We start from the raw sequence: 16,330 nt of genomic DNA, 5'->3' as shown, positions 1-16,330 counted from the left end.
CACAAACCATACACACACCAATATTACCAGCAGGAGAGTAGGGTGGGGGGAGAGAAAACCTTTTGTAGTGGTAAACATCCATTTTTTCCATGGTTTGTGTGTATAAAAACATCTTCTGTACTTTCCACAGTATGCATCCCATGAAGTGATCTGTAGCTCACGAAAGCTCATGCTCAAATAAATTGGTTAGTCTCTGAGGTGCCACAAGTACTCCTTTTCTTTTTGCAAATACAGACTAACACGGCTGTTACTCTGATCCCTAGGTGTGCACATCTGAAGCCTGTTACATAAAAAGCTTAGACTTCACTCTTTAGCCACTAAGAACATGTTTCTAGCCATTGTTCTACAAACGAAGGACAGCCACTTCAATACAGCAAATGATGAGACAGGACACCATCCCAAAAGGGGACAATTGTAATGGAATAAAAGGAAGCCAACTCCCCCTTGGCAAATTTTATCAGCCAAACTTTTAAACAGGTGGTTTGCTGGCTGTGAATGTTTTTAGAAACTCCTTTCATTTGGTTAAGGACCCATTTAATGAAGCAGGCCACAATGCAGGAATGAAACTATGCAATCCTGGCTGCTGCTCCAAAATAAAAGTGACAAAAGTGCTTTTCACTTTTAAGTCTTTGGACACTCAAGGTGGGGAGAGCAGGAGGGATTCTCTAGAAATAAAAAGAAAAGGAGTACTTGTGGCACCTTAGAGACTAACCCGGCTGCTACTCTGAAACCTGTCATTACGCAAGGCTCTGCATTTAGCTGTATGGAGTGGTTATTTTTGTAAATGGGTTAGTCTCTAAGGTGCCACAAGTACTCCTTTTCTTTTTGCGAATACAGACTAACCCGGCTGCTACTCTGAAATCTAGAATTAATGTAGCTTTGTATCAGGCTAGCCCAAAGAAAACTGGAGAGATCCCAATTTTTTTTTTTCCCTTTCTTAAAGACTCTGGTAACACAAGTTCGCCCTGTATGTTACATGCACGACAGATACTAGCCTATTGCACCCTGAATCATCCAGCAAAACCCTGGAATTATTTCTATTCAACTGCTTGCTGCAGTGCTACACAGAGCAGCTGGTTGTAGCATCAGCAGCACTGATGAGGCTCACTACGAGGCCACGTGGGCAGGGAGGAGCAAGGATTCGGAGAGCCTTTACCACCCCTCTACAAACCAGACCTTCCTTAAAACAGAGAAGGTCCACTGAAAGAGTTCACAGTATAGAGAAGAGTCCTCCGTGCCTCAACCAAGGCTTACACAGATGCGTCTCTCTGCAGCTATGTTTTCTTGACCCAGCAAGGTGCAATCAGATTGTTAGAAGGGTAAAGCAAGGCCAATATTCAGCAAAACCCTGATAGCGAAAGCAAACTGCATTCTTGCTCAAATTCTGCCCCATCAGCTTCACCCACAAGTTGTCTGCTTCCACATGCTGTCTGGGCAGAGTCTGAAAAAACTGCCAGCTAAAGGTTGAAAGGGCTTTGTTTTGTTCCACTGCACTAAATTCCTCGGTAATACTGCTCAGCTCTCTGGGATTGTTCTGCCTTTATTCAACTGCCAAAAATGAAACTAATGCAAAGCACAAGGTCTCCACGACATAGTTCTACTGAATTAAAGAGCGGGAGAAGAGATGCTCCAGAGGTGAGAGAGATAAGTCTCCTCTCTCTCTCTCTCTTTACATGTGCTAGGATTCCTCCCAGAAAAGCAGAGGGATGCATCCACTGCTAGGGATGCAAAAGTTTAGCTTTGCTCAGATCAGCCCATTATCGAAATCTGAAGTCCTCCTGTGCAGGGGGCAGGAGTATTTTAGGTGAGTTGTTTTGTGTAAGGGTTCTACTGGGTAGGAAATAAATAGAATTTCCTTAAAACCTTTGAAAAAAATCCATTTTATTCATTAAACTGAAGAGAAAAGAGGCAGCACGTTTCTCCTGAAGGTGTCACCATGGTCTCAAACTGCCCGCACGGCTGAACGTGAAGTCCTGTTCCACTCTCCTCTAGGAGGCACAGGGAATCGAAAGACGGCTGAGGACACCAGTTGATTAGACATTGCTGTTCACCAGTCAGCAGCATGAGACAGGTGTCTTCAATCAGTAGAGGAAGTCAGCATTTTGCATTACACAGGCTCCTCTGGACAGAGAATGGGCACCAGAGCACGTCAGTAACATGCATGCTTCACCACTATGTCAGAGCGCACATCAGTACCATGCATGCTTCAACAATTATCCCTCCAGCAGCTATAGCCAGGCCTCATTTTGATGGGCCAGAAGGTCTCACCTCCATCTTTGCACTGTGCAGTACCACATACTAGTAGGCTTCTGCAATAGCTCAGTGCGTGGTCTTGGGCAAGAAATTTATGCTCTGTGCCTGAGTACCCCTCAATCTGGAACACCGCAATAATTCCTGCCAACAAGGGGCTGAAGAAGTGAAGAGCAGCAGTTGTGAAGAGGAGGTCCTTCATGCTAGGTCCGTTTTCCCTGCTCATGGACGTGTTCCAGGTCTCAGCCAGCACTACTGCAAAAGCCATTGCATGCACATGGCTGCGGCTCAGCTCACCGTTTCTTCATCCTGACTAGAACAGCCATGTTATAAAACAGAGGCTCCCATACTGGGGTTGGCAGGACATCGCTGGGGAACTTGGGGAGCTGTTTTTCCCCTTGTTTCCCAGCTGCTAAACTCCATTAAAGGTCAGCTAACACCCACCTAAAGGTTTGCCTACTAGTACTATTGATTAATACCATTGTAGCAGTAACACGCCAAGGCTCCAACCAAAACCATGGCTCTGTTGTGTTAGGTGCGCAGACGGACAAGATGACAAGGTTCCCGCCCCAAAGAGCTTATACAAGCAACTGCTGTAGTTGTCACAGGGCTACGTGACCATGACTAGCGGGGCAGGGGAGGTCAAGGCAATCATAAATGGGAGAGGAAGCATCCAGGAGACAGTCTCTGCTCAGATGTAGTCATGCTACAAAAGTGTAAGAACAGCTGCAAGGAACTCTGATTGCTAAATGGCTCACGCCAGCTTCAGAAACTCATCTCATTATCTTGGCATTAATATTTAATACCCAAACCTAGATGACAATTTACATCTCAGTCTGTCCCTCCCTGTGTTTAAAACAGCACTTCATCGTTTCAATAGGCTCAGCTTCTGCTTGAGAAGCTACACGGGACTCATTAGTAAGTCCGATTTCAATTATGAGCAGGCTCAATACATACCTTCCATTTCTGCCTCTAAGAGCCCTCCCACGCAGGAAGCTGGCATCAAAGGTACACAACGTCGAAAAACACTGGCACCTATGTATTGCAAATGCCACTGTCCCCACATCACCTAGGCAATAACAGCATGACTTAATGCAACAGTACACATGCAGAGTCATTCTCCACCACCCCCTCATCCGGTGAACGTGCAGCTCATTTGGAGCATTTCCACTGCTTACTCCACACGCGCAAATGACTGCTCTCAGACAGTACTGCGGGACTTGCGGTGTGGCATCAGAGAAGACGCAAGCTTGGAGTTCACCCGCATCTCTACTTTCGGAAGGGTGTTCCGTCAGAAGGGGGCCCATGCCAAAAAAGCCACATACCTGGCCATCCCAAGGGTTTTCATTTCAGAGCGTCCCTGACAGTCACAGCTTCCGCATGGAGGGAGATGTGGGCTGGGCCCGCCGTGGGCTGAGCCCCAACTGACTCTGAAGATTAAGACCAGGACCTTGAAGCAAATCAGGTGTGGGAACTAGAGTCGTGCTCGCAGATTGCCAGAATGCTGTGCTCAGCTGACCCATGGTCTCGCCTAGTGGAGAGGCTTCATCTTCTACCTTAGATATTGAATGGTCACGGATAAGATAGAAGTGCCACTTGGACCAGTTAAAGCGTCTTTGCAGCTTTTGCTTTCATTCCCAGAGCTTGCAGTCAGCCCGGAGATGAGGAATGCATTGATGTGGTCCAACAGGAAGGGAAACCACGCTACAGACAACCAAACTCACACCTGCAGGTCTCAACCGGCACTACTGCAAAGGCCATTGCATGCACATGGCTGCAGCTCAGCTCCCTGTTTCGTCATCCTGACTAGAACAGCCATGTTATAAAACCCTACCAAACCAAAGGCTCCAATCTGGTTAAACTACTTTGTATTAACGATTTGAGAACTGGGAAGATCCAGGACATACAAGCAATGGGGGGGTGGGGGGAGCTAGCAGCACAACCATGAGCTAGCTCAGTATAACAAGTCTAAAGGCAACGGCCGGCTAAGCTCCACTCCAGAGCTGGCTGCATTTCAATGGCGCCAGTTACAGAGAGTTTGGGAAGCGATTTGGGATTCTTTGGGAAGAAAGGCGCTATAAAAATGTAAATGACAATCAGCTTCCTTTCTAAAGCTTCCATGTTGTTAATTTAGATAATTGTCAGTGATCAGTTGTCTGAGCAAAAAGCGAAAATCCCTGTCAAAATTCACCAGCAACTGCCCAATATGAAACTAAAGGAAGAACAAACCCTGAAAAACCACAGGGCAGGTGTAACAGCCATTCCCAGCACTGCAGCCATCCTTAGTCAGTGGCTTTTCTATTGCCTAGTGCTTCCTGCAATGCAAACTCTTTTGGCCAAAGGAGCGGCAGAGGAGCACAATGCATGAAATACACGCGGTGGCATAGGATAGCTTCTGGGGCGAATGCTTCCCTCTCTGCCAGCCCGCAGATTCCCTCCTGTTGCCACACACACAAAACCACCCACTATTTCCCCTCTGATTCACTTGAGTGAGATTCTCGTTCCTTCCCTCCAGACTCCGAGATAATGAGGCAAGAGGCTGTTATGCGAGCAATGACATTTATTACTTCTGATGACTGTAAGGAATTCTGCCTTCGTTTTCTCAAGACTATTATTATTCTTATTTTTAGGAACCTTTCCTCAGCGCAGTCCAGAAATCCTTGCAAAACCACTCTTCCATTTGAAAAGGTGTTTGTAACAGGAAATGGAAGCTGGACTGAAGCTCCCAGTAATGTAATCCATCACCACTGGGACCAGCCTACTCTTCTAGGGAAGAGGAAGTCCCCAGGTCTTTCAGACTTTTGCCAAACACAAACGCTCTGCAAAAGCCCTGCACTATAGATGCAGGTTTAGCTATTTGTTCGGAGGGGCGATACCCCTTTCCCCTTGCTGAACGAGTCTGTCTCCGGGCACATACCAAGTTTCACACGTCACCTGTGCTAGCAGCAAAGCTCCTCTCAGTCTCAGAGCCATTGCAGCAACTGTGTGGATACAATAAGGTCCACACGGATGAATCAGCGCCTGGGGAAAGTGGGATTACGTTGGCGGAAGGTGCCAGCTTCCTCCATCCCTCTCTGTAATTACTCCACATGTGTAGGCAGCTGATTGTAGTGGCAGCATCAGCGAGGGGGAGGCTGACAGCTCTTCCACCATCTCATTAAGTGCAATCATTCTGAGGGCGAGCACTGGTTCTGGAAAATAATTACAAAGGGCCTTCCTCATCAGCGTGCCTCAGGAAAGCCTCGGCACGGAGGCCAAGGCTTCTTCGCTATATAAATTAGTCCCCAGAAGCCAGCTGCTTGCTCTAGACATCGTAATGGAGGACATCAAGGTGCCACCTGCAAAGGGAGCTCCAGCCACACAGCATAACTGGCAGAGAGGTGGTTCCCAGTCACCGATGATGCCGAGTTGCTTCCCCTTCCACTCACTTAAGCACAAAGCAGGTGCCCCCATACGGAGGTCTGCAATTAGTAACTGCATGGAAGTGGCAAAGAGATCCATGCTTCCTCCATTTACTCAGGATTGGGTCCTGCCTCCCAAAGCAAGGCCCAGGCTGCTGTAGAAAGCCCACCGGAGCAAAAGTTTGGGATTCAAACCTGAGTAATGCCTGGGCAAAAGAGAACCCAAAATCAAAATGGGAGTGTTTGACCTGGGGGAAATCCAGAGCTTAGATCCATTTTAGGAAAGTGCCATCTCTGGGCCACCAGCAGAGACTACCAGACTATCAGCAAGACCAACAAACCATGGGACTGTTTAAAATTAAGACTGGAAGAAGAGCTCTGTGTAGCTCAAAAGCTTGTCTCTCTTACCAACAGAAGTTGGTCCATTAAAAGATATTACCTCACCCCTCATCTCCTTAAAACTGAGACATTTATTGTTGTCCAAGAACTTATGAATATGAACTTAACATGACAAGCTGCGGAAAGCCTTGCACTCTGTACCCAGTTGCAGCAGGAGCTGGCTGCTTCCCTATAGTAGGATTTGTAAGGAAGCTTTGTTAAGTTTCCTGGGTCACAGTAGCTACTAATACCCAAAAATCCTATCAATAAATATGCAGCAGGAAAACTGCATTTCTTCTAACAAACCAATACATGCTTTCCCTCCTTGCCCCAATCAACGCCCTGAAACACTGACACTAAGCTTTCACTGTTTGGTTTGAAACAACTCCCATTGCCTTAATGGAGTTCGATGGGATCCTGAATCTTGTTTCTTCGATAATTTCTTTTGAAGTTTGCTCATGGGGATTAGCAAACATCTAGTTTCTGTGAGGGTCCCAGACAATAACTCCTGTTGGACATCTTTACACGGCAAGAGGATTCTTTTCTTTCTACTGACAAACAAGCACTATTCACAAGAACAGAAATGTTAACATAGCCTACAAGAGGTCAGTGTTTTATTACCCATAAGCATACAACTTCAGTGTCTTAACTTCATTTGGAATTACAATACCTGGATCAGACACGGATTTGGAACCCATTAGGGCCCACATGGGGGGGGGGGGGGCGGCGGCGCGGGGGGGAGAGAAGAGAAAAGACAATACCTGACTCAAAATTCACCCATAATGCCAAGTTATCCTTCTCTATCCTCCAGCTGGCACAATGTTCTATAAAAATGATCAGTAGTGGAAAAGTTAACAACGTTGCTTTGTTTAAATTGTTGTCTTCAGGCTTCAGAGTCAATGTGATGTTGAGATGAATAGGGTCAGTTCACACTTTTTAAATCTGGGTTCTGTTCACACTGCAAAGTGAAATATGTTTTAACCAGGACAACTGCATTTTAACCAGGTCCAGGATTTGTATCATAGATCAGACTCTGAAAGTTATTAATTATTATTTGTCATTATGACTGCTTCCTTTCAGTCTGCAAACTAAGTAAAGCAGCACTGTAGTGATACACATTCAGAAGGTTTTCTTTGCAAGCAAAAAGGTTAAAAACTCAGGTTTGAGTGACTGGGTAGACAGTACAGAAACTGATGAAGCCAGTTACAATCCACAGAGGTGAACTGCCAGATATCAGTGCAATCCCACTCTGAGAGGCCATGCTAACATTCGTGCTTTCGTCCCTGGAGAAATAAATAGGATAAACTTTACCCAGCTGTTTTCAAACTAGAACCCCCTTCAAGTGTCTCTTTTGGCCAACGCAAACACAAAGCTTAAAAATCAAGTTCAGTTTGCAACTGCCAAGGTAAACAGTGCCATGGTATCACATGGCCATAAACAAACAAGCCACGCAGCAAGTTCACAGCAGGACTGTGCACAGGCTCCCAAAGAAATCTGTACCCACACTGCCAACAGCCTAGTAACACAGCTCTTCAGAGACAACACCTTCACTATGGCTGAGCCACCAGCAGAAACGGTTCAGTAGCAATTGACCTTGGAGACTGACTCATACAAATCACTCGATTCTGAAGACTGGTAAATCCAGTTTACTTATTCAACAGCTATTATCACTATGTATGCTCATCTTAAGCACATACATAATTCTTAGACACCGAGCCTTGCCGATTAGCACAATACTCCATCACATAGAACAAGAGAGCGTTCAGACTGCAAGGGAAAGTTAACATCCATGCATCCGGAATATCCACGGCCAAATATCAAGCAACCTAGCAATGCAGATTCCGTTAGGTCAGACAATTTTCCAGGAGGGAATGCAGCCCCCTGGACATCTGCAATGCTAGCAGAGTTAAATGTTGTCAAATCACAATCTAATTAAACTTTCACAGACATGAGAAACCTCTTTATCAGATTGGCCATAACAACATAGAACAGAAAACAGGACTTCAGTTCATCGTCTTGACTAAAATGGAATTGTGATTGGTCATATGAGGATTACGCCCTGAGGAGATCACAAAGAAAACCAGCGTTTTCAAACTGCAGTCATTCAAACCGCTGCGTTGAATGCTTTGGGCCTAAGTTTTCCTACCACAATTTTACTCGCTTTATGCTTACAAATAGTTCAGTGCTCCAGCCATTTATAAAACAGACAATAGTGTAACTGCTCCAGTTTACTGCACGACAGCCTGCAGCACGTCCTCGGTTAGAGGGATTATAGCCGAGTTCGTCGCAGAACGGCGTCGTTTACCCTAATTCACACAGCGCAAGAACATTCTGGTTGTGAAACTCTGAAGGAAAAAAAACAAGTCACTAGACTCACTGACCTCAGATATAACACAGTTACAGACATAGCGTGAAGGACGTGCCTTTTAACAACACTTCCCTCATGGCACGCATCTGCTGCTGCACGACCTGCCTGGGAGCTCTCTTCCTTTACCAGGTGTATTCTTTAACCCCATATTCATCTAGCACCATCATATACAAGTCAAAAGGAGATTTAGGACTAAATAGGTCTGCCCCTTCAGCACAGCATTCCTAGCTTAGGAAGGGTCATTAAAAACAAAGGGCTCTCACGGTACGGTACACGGCCCTCTTCAGTCCCCGAGAGTATGTAGAGCTGATGTGGTTATCTGATGTGGCAGTGAAACAGTTTAAGTGGGTTTCACAGGACAGTACAATACCCGGGGCTGGCTCAGAAGCCAAGGAAACCTTTCATCATGAAAGAGACAGCTAGGTTTGAAATTGGGCTTAATTTTAAAGCTCTATTTTTGGAACCACTAATATGAACCATTTTGATATGGCAGGTTTCGGAGTAGCAGCCGTGTTAGTCTGTATTTGCAAAAAGATGTGGGGACCTGCATGAAAACCTCCTAAGCTTACTTTTACCAGCTTAAGTTAAACTTCCCCAAGGTACAAACTATTTTACCTTTTGCCCTTGGACTTTCGCTGCCACCACCAAGCGTCTAACCAGTATTATTATTAGGAAAGAGTCCGTTTGGAAAGGTTTTTCCTCCCAAAAAATCCTCCCAAACATTACCCCCCTTTTCTGGGAAGGTTTGGTAAAAACCCTCACCAATTTGCATAGGTTACCACAGACCCAAACCCTTGGATCTTAAGAACAATGAAAAAACAAACATTCAGTTTCTTAAAAGAAGAATTTTAAGAGAAGAAAAAGTAAAGAGGATCACCTCTGTAAAATCAGGATTTGCTAGTCTCTAAGGTGCCCAAGCACTCTCTTTCATTCTGATATGAAATTTTTTGCCTGATAAAATTTAATCTTGTGGAGGTGGAAGGAAAGAAGTTAGAGAGCCTGTTACTCCAGCGTAGGCAGGAATCATTTCATTCTCCCCAACACCCTCCCCCCCCTTAGCAGTCGGTCTCTCCATTAACTGCAGCTAGGAGTGATCGCTGGTGACCACAGTTTAAGACCAGCACGAAAGTCAGGAATTGAGTCCAGGGTGTCACTTCTAAGGAGAGCGAAGTGCCGCAAGGCAGCTGCGATTGTAAATTACTCCTACCCAACTCCACCGCCAGTTCTGCGCTTACATAAGAGGACATCTTTTTCCACCCCTCGATCCAGCCCTCAGAACTAAATCCCATTTCCCCATATTTGGAAACGGGCCCACACACACCCAGCGAGAGAGAAAGAAAACCACCAAACCCTTGCAATTATTTAAAAATAAAAGGCACTGCACGTTGCATAACCGCCCTGGGGAAAGACAGCCGCAAATTAACATCTCAGACCAACCCAGCCCACGAACCAGCAGCAAGCCAGGAGAGGGACAAGCCCCGGCTCCCGCTGCTTGCCAGCCGGTGCCGAGAAAAATTAAGAGCGACACGGTAGAGCCGAGCCCAAGCGCCCGAGCCGGCTGCCCGGGCTTGAGCCGCGCTAGGGTCCCCGCAGCCCTCCCCCGGCCAGGCGCAGCGCAGTCCCGGGGGCTCGCCGTGCCCAGCGCCGGGCGAGGCGGGGCCCGAGGGGACGGGGACGGGCTCACCTTGTAGACGGTCTCGGTGAGGCGGTGAACCTCCTCGCAGCGCGCCATGCCGGCCGGGTCGCGCAGCGCCGTGCAGCCGGGCGGAGTGCGCTGGGGCGCGGCCGCCGCCGAGCTTATATCGCCGCCCCGCGCCGGGCGCCCCGGCGGCCGCCTCCGCCCGCCCCCGGCTCCGCCCGCCGGCCCCGGGGGGGAGGATCGGCCGCAAAGCGGGGCCAGCCCGCCCGCCAGGCGCCGCACGCCCCGAACCCCTCCCTCCGCCCCCTAACCAGCCCCCCACCCCCCTCTGCCCCCTACCCACCCCTCCCTCTGCCCCCTAACCAGCCCCCCACCCCTCTCTGCACCCCACAGCCCCCACCCCTCTCTGCCCCTTACCCACCCCTCCCTCCGCCCCCTAACCAGCCCCCCACCCCCCTCTGCCCCCTACCCACCCCTCCAGGCACCCCACAGCCCGCACCCCTCTCTGCCCCTTACCCACCCCTCCCTCCGCCCCCTAACCAGCCCCCCCACCCCTCTCTGCCCCCTACCCACCCCTCCAGGCACCCCACAGCCCGCACCCCTCTCTGCCCCCTAACCACCCCTCCCTCCGCCCCCTAACCAGCCCCCCACCCCCCTCTGCCCCCTACCCACCCCTCCAGGCACCCCACAGCCCCCAACCCCCCTCTGCCCCCTACCCACCCCTCCCTCCGCCCCCTAACCAGCCCCCCCACCCCTCTCTGCCCCCTACCCACCCCTCCCTCCGCCCCCTAACCAGCCCCCCACCCCCCTCTGCCCCCTACCCACCCCTCCCTCCGCCCCCTAACCAGCCCCCCACCCCCCTCTGCCCCCTACCCACCCCTCCAGGCACCCCACAGCCCCCAACCCCCCTCTGCCCCCTAACCACCCCTCCAGGCACCCCACGGCCCCCACCCCCCTCTGCCCCCTACCCACCGCTCCAGGCACCCCACAGCCCCCAACCCGCCACCCCCTCTGCCCCCTAACCACCCCTCCAGGCACCCCACCCCCCCGCCTCCTAACCACCCTCCAGACACCCCACAGCCCCTAACCACCCCTCCAAGCACTGCACAGCCCCCAACCCCCTCTGCCCCCTACCCACCACTCCAGGCACCCCACAGCCCCCAACCCCCCTCTGCCCCCTAACCACCCCTCCAGGCACCCCACCCGCCCTGCCTCCTAACCACCCTCCAGACACCCCACAGCCCCTAACCACCCCTCCAAGCACTGCACAGCCCCCAACCCACCCAGCCCTCTGCCCCAAACCACCCCTCCAGGCACCCCACAGCCCCCAACAGCCCTAACCACCCCACACATCCCCTGCCCCCAACGCCCCCAGGCACCCTACAGCCCCCTGCCCCCAACACCCCTAACCACCCCATGCCCCCCCTGCCCCCAACGCCTCCAGGCACTCTACAGCCCCCAACACCCCTGATTAGGGGTTTGGAACGGGTCCCATATGAGGAGAGATTAAAGAGGCTAGGACTTTTCAGCTTGGAAAAGAGGAGACTATGGGGGGGATGTGATAGAGGTCTATAAAATCATGAGTGGTGTGGAGAAAGCGAACAAGGAAAAGTTGTTTACTTGTTCCCATCATATAAGAACTAGGGGCCACCCAATGAAATTAATGGGCAGCAGGTTTAAAACAAATAAAAGGAAGTTCTTCTTCGCTCAGCGCACAGTCAACCTGTGGAACTCCTTGCCAGAGGAGGTTGTGAAGGCTAGGACTATAATGGGGTTTAAAAGAGAACTGGATAAATTCATGGAGGTTAAGTCCATTAATGGCTATTAGCCAGGATGGGTAAGGAATGGTGTCCCTAGCCTCTGTTTGCCAGAGGGTGGAGATGGATGGCAGGAGAGAGATCACTAGATCATTACCTGGTCGGTTCACTCCCTCTGGGACACCTGGCATTGGCCACTGTCAGCAGACAGGATACTGGGCTGGATGGACCTTTGGTCTGACCCAGTGTGGCCGTTCTTATGTTCTTACACCCAGCACCCATACCAACTTTCTGTCCCCCCTCCCCATAGCATCCCATCCAGCCCCGCATCATCACACTTCCCACCCCGCCCAGACCCCCGTGGGAGAACAAAAAGGAACTCACAGCTTTTCTTTTGCTCACGTATCAAGGTGAGAAGGTCAGCAATGGATTGGTGGAGGGGGTTTTAGAGCAATAGACAGACAGACAGGAGAGTTTGTACTGCAAGATGGATGGCGGGATAAAGGGTTTGTTTCATGGGAGATGGATGGCTGCACTGATGGTAAATGAGAAGAGTCGGGGAGGGAAGGGAAATAGTGGTTAGAAAGGGCCTGGGGGAGGGGAGGTAGCTAAACATGTAGAGGGGGCAAAATGGGGAATGAAGGGCAGAGGCGCAGGAGAGGGATAGAACAGCTAATGTCGTGTGCACGTGACTTGAGCCCATACAACAGGCCTGGGAGCTTTGGCTCCCTACGGTGGAAGTGCGTGTCCAGAGCAGGATTCCACTGTGCGGGGCATGTCCTGGAGCTGCTGGGGAAGAGCGGGAGCTGGATGAGAACTTGGTGCCATATTGAGCCAGTTCTCCCACACCCCGGCCAGGCAGCTGCAGTTCCCCACCGTTCCCCCAAGCAGAAGGATCTGGTGTCTCGTTTGTTCCCTTCAAATGGAGAGGCCCAGATGCCCCTCAGAATTCCCTCTCCTGTCCCCCCGCTTCAAGGCCATGCTGGCCCCAATATCTGTCCGTCTCCCTTTCTGTCGCAATCAGCATCTTTCTCAGGCTAGGGCTTTCAAGGCTTCCTCACAGGCGCAAGAGACTCTGGGGAGATATTGGGGGTTTGACTGGCTCCCGGAGCTGCCTTTCCCAAATGTCTGAAACCTGATCCCCCTCAAAATGAAACCAATCATGTCCCACTGTACCCCCATGTTGTGTCATTAAAGGCTGTACCCGCCCTCCCTCCACTCCCCGCCCTCCTCCGAGGGGAAAGGGAGGTGCTGATCTCTGCAGCATGACCTTTTCCCCATGCTGTAAAGAACAACAAAATAGTTCATAAGAACGGCCACACTGGGTCAGACCAAAGGTCCATCCAGCCCAGTATCCTGTCTTCCCACAGTGGCCAACGCCAGGTGCCCCAGAGGGAGTGAACTTAACAGGTAATGATCTAGTGATCTCTCTCCTGCCATCCATCTCCACCCTCTGACAAACAGAGGCTAGGGACACCATTCCTTACCCATCCTGGCTTATAGCCATTAATGGACTTAACCTCCATGAATTTATCCAGTTCTCTTTTAAACCCTGGTCTAGTCCTAGCCTTCACAACCTCCTCAGGCAAGGAGTTCCACAGGTTGACTGTGCACTGTGTGAAGAAGTTAACAATGGTGGCTTCTGAAGTATCAGCTGGGGTCTGAATCAGCACCCATTAAAATAAATGGGGCAGCTCACTCCTCAAAGCTACTGTATCAGGCTCTCTGCAAACTCAGGCAAATGTCTCTGCTTCAGTTACATTTATTTCATGTTTCAGATGTTTTCTTCCCAGCCATAGTAATGCATCCGATGGCCAATCAGGTTCCCAGACCATGGAGGGCGGGTGCAATAGCATTGTTAGCCAAAGGCATACAACCACAAGAGCTGGCAGTTGGATTGGGCATCTCTTTCCTCCAATCGGAGTGGGAGAAAAAGGTACAATTTTTGATGGGGGTGGGACACACCTGTGAGCGGGGCAGCAGAGGCACATCAGGGTCTGGCTGTGGATAGGGCAAACCTGTGGCCATAGGGTCAGTAGTTAACAAGTTGGATATACATCTCCATGCCCCTCCAGCCGCTTCCTTTTACGGCCTAGGGCGCTGCGGGGGCTGTGGTCTCAGAGCATTCTGTTCACCCCCAGCCCACTCTTATTTTCAAGTGTTTTTAGTTTGCTTGCCTGAGGCCACACGATTCCGCTTCCCCCAACTCTCCTTGGGGTTAAGGGAGGTGGGCAGGTGGCTCTTCATGTCTGACCTAGAGGAGGATCTATGTCTGGTGGGATCTCCCTCTCCATCTTTCTTTGTCCTCTTCTGAATCTCTCCTCCCTGAACTCTGAGAACAAGAGGAAGGGGAAAGCACAAACCAGTTGTTCTCCTACCCCAGAACCACACTCTTCTCTTTCACTTCTCCTTCCCTCCACTGTTGGCCTTCATCCAGCAAACACAGGGGAGCCCACAAGATGCCCAGCTGACTGTCCAGTGTTGCTGCCTTTCATTGACACCAGTCCCTGGCCTTTGTTTGTACCTGCCCCGTGTAGGTTGTACACGTTGGGGGGCAGGGAAGACAAAGGAAGGACATGAGATGGGGCTTTTTGTTTTGACTGACTTGTTAACTAGTCCCAGCTGAGAGGACTGGGATATATTTGCCCTTTGTAAGAGGTGATCTTTCAAAGAGGAGGGGACCGTGGCATGCTGATCTGGCTCATGTCCAGGGATGGGGACCTGGAATGCTACGTTCGATCTTTTCAGGAGAGCCCCAGTAAGGCAGGAAGCAGCAGGTATTCTGCCTTGTTGACCAGTCGGATGGGGGGGGGGGGTGTTTCAGAGTTGGAAGTATGGGTGCTGCTCACTTGAGGGCTACTGGACTTGCCCCTCAATGCAGAGGACACCAGGGCAAGGCTTTCAGAGGGGAGGGATGGGAAGAGAGCCATTGTGTGCATCTTTATCACGTTATTTTTAGTTGCGTTATGTAAGTCGTTCTTTGCTATGTCATGGGTGTGGGGGGTTCTTGCATTTAATTCCAGTGTGACAGCCCAGCAATTCAAACAAGCTGTTCCTCTGGCAAGGAAGATAAAAGGATTTGTAATTTCTCATAATAAAAGAGGCCTTTTGGGAGGCCCCTCAGAGAATGTCTCACATCTAGAGCTAGTCTTGTATCAGAGCTTTCCTGTCGCCACATTTCTGCTGCTTCTGTGTGTGCCTTATGCTCAGGAAGTTTGAGCATGGAGAGCGGCTCCCCTGATCCCCAGCTGGAAGCATCCAGTGATTCTTCTCATCTTCACTTTAAGAGAAGGATTTACCAAATCATAGCTGCCTACGGCTTTTCCCACTTTAAGAACCTGCAAGTGGCAGCTGAGTTCCTGGAATAGTTCTTGGCATTTTTGCTTCACTAAATATGCCCTAAGGAGGTCAGCTAATCCCAGAGTAGGACCCTCCTTCCCAGCAGCAGGCCTGCTGAGCACTTTCAGGGTGTGTGGCCATCGCAGGCCTTGTGCCATACATTTCCTTTGATTTGGTTTTCTAAACTGTTCATTTGTTTCCGTGCTTCACTGTGCAAGCATCGGGCAATGGCAGGAATGTACCAAGGTCACTGTGGGGTTACAGTTTCATCCCATTTTATGTTATTGTCCTTGGGCACCTTGAACCCGCTGTTTGCAAACCAGATTTCCGAGAGGTGTCAATGGTTCACTTGTGTCTGCTGCAGAGATGCAGCCTCACTTTCCATGTGCACGGGAAACAAACTAGAAAACAAGGGTGAGAAACCTCCTGGAATAGTCTCCCAGAGGATCTGGTGGGAGTCCTGTCCTATGAGACATTCAGAACTAGAGAGTAGAAAGCACTGGAGAACACAGAGTAAGGAACAATCCTGGACTGACCCCAAGAAGATAGACCAGATAGAACCTCATGTCAATATTCTCTGTATTATTCCTGGAAAGATACTGGAACAAATTATTAAACAATCAGTTGGAAGCACCTGGAGGATAAAGGGTTAAGGAATAGCCAGCATGGATTTGTCAAGAAAAAGCCATGGCAAACCAACCTAATTTCCTTCTTTGACCGGGTTACTGGCTTAGTGGATGGGGGGAAGCAGTAGATGTGATGTGGCTTTTGACACAGTCCCACATAACATTCTTATAAGCAAACTAGGGAAACGTCTAGATGAAATTACTATAAGGTGGGTGCACAACTGGTTGAAAGACCATATTCAAAGAGTAGTTATCAATGGTTTGCTGTCAAACTGGGAGCGTATATCTAGTGGGGTCCTGCAAGAGTCAGTCCTGAGTCTGGGACTGGTCAATATTTTCATCAATGACTTGGATAATAGAGTGGCGAGTATATTTATAACATTTGCAGATGACACCAATCTGGGAGGGGTTGCAAGCACCTAGGAGGACAAGATTAGAATTCAAAATGACCTTGAGAAATTGAAAAATTAGTCTGAAATTAACAAATTGAAATTCAATACAGACAAGTGCAAAGTACTTCACTTAGGAAGGAAACATCAAATGCACAAATACAAAATGAGAAATAACTGGCT

The 16,330-nt window shown here is 49.7% G+C and overlaps 1 protein-coding gene across 10 annotated transcripts in view; it reads right to left on the bottom strand.

Moving 5' to 3' along the window:
• BAIAP2 (BAR/IMD domain containing adaptor protein 2) overlaps window positions 1–10,194 on the bottom strand; it is an 89,847-nt gene extending 79,653 nt beyond the window's left edge. For all 10 annotated transcript variants that reach the window (XR_012664823.1, XR_012664824.1, XM_048818876.2 and 7 more), the window contains exon 1: window positions 10,082–10,194. Coding sequence is in view for 8 of the 10 variants with exons in the window: in XM_048818876.2 (XP_048674833.2) it covers window positions 10,082–10,129 (48 nt within the window). In the remaining 2 variants the exon portion in view is untranslated. The remainder of the gene's footprint in view (window positions 1–10,081) is intronic.
• Between the last annotated feature and the right edge of the window lie 6,136 nt (window positions 10,195–16,330).

This window comes from Caretta caretta, chromosome 14 (assembly GCF_965140235.1).
Source record: "Caretta caretta isolate rCarCar2 chromosome 14, rCarCar1.hap1, whole genome shotgun sequence".
In the NCBI taxonomy this organism is placed as follows: domain Eukaryota; kingdom Metazoa; phylum Chordata; order Testudines; family Cheloniidae; genus Caretta; species Caretta caretta.
This window is presented reverse-complemented; position numbering and strand designations above follow the sequence as displayed.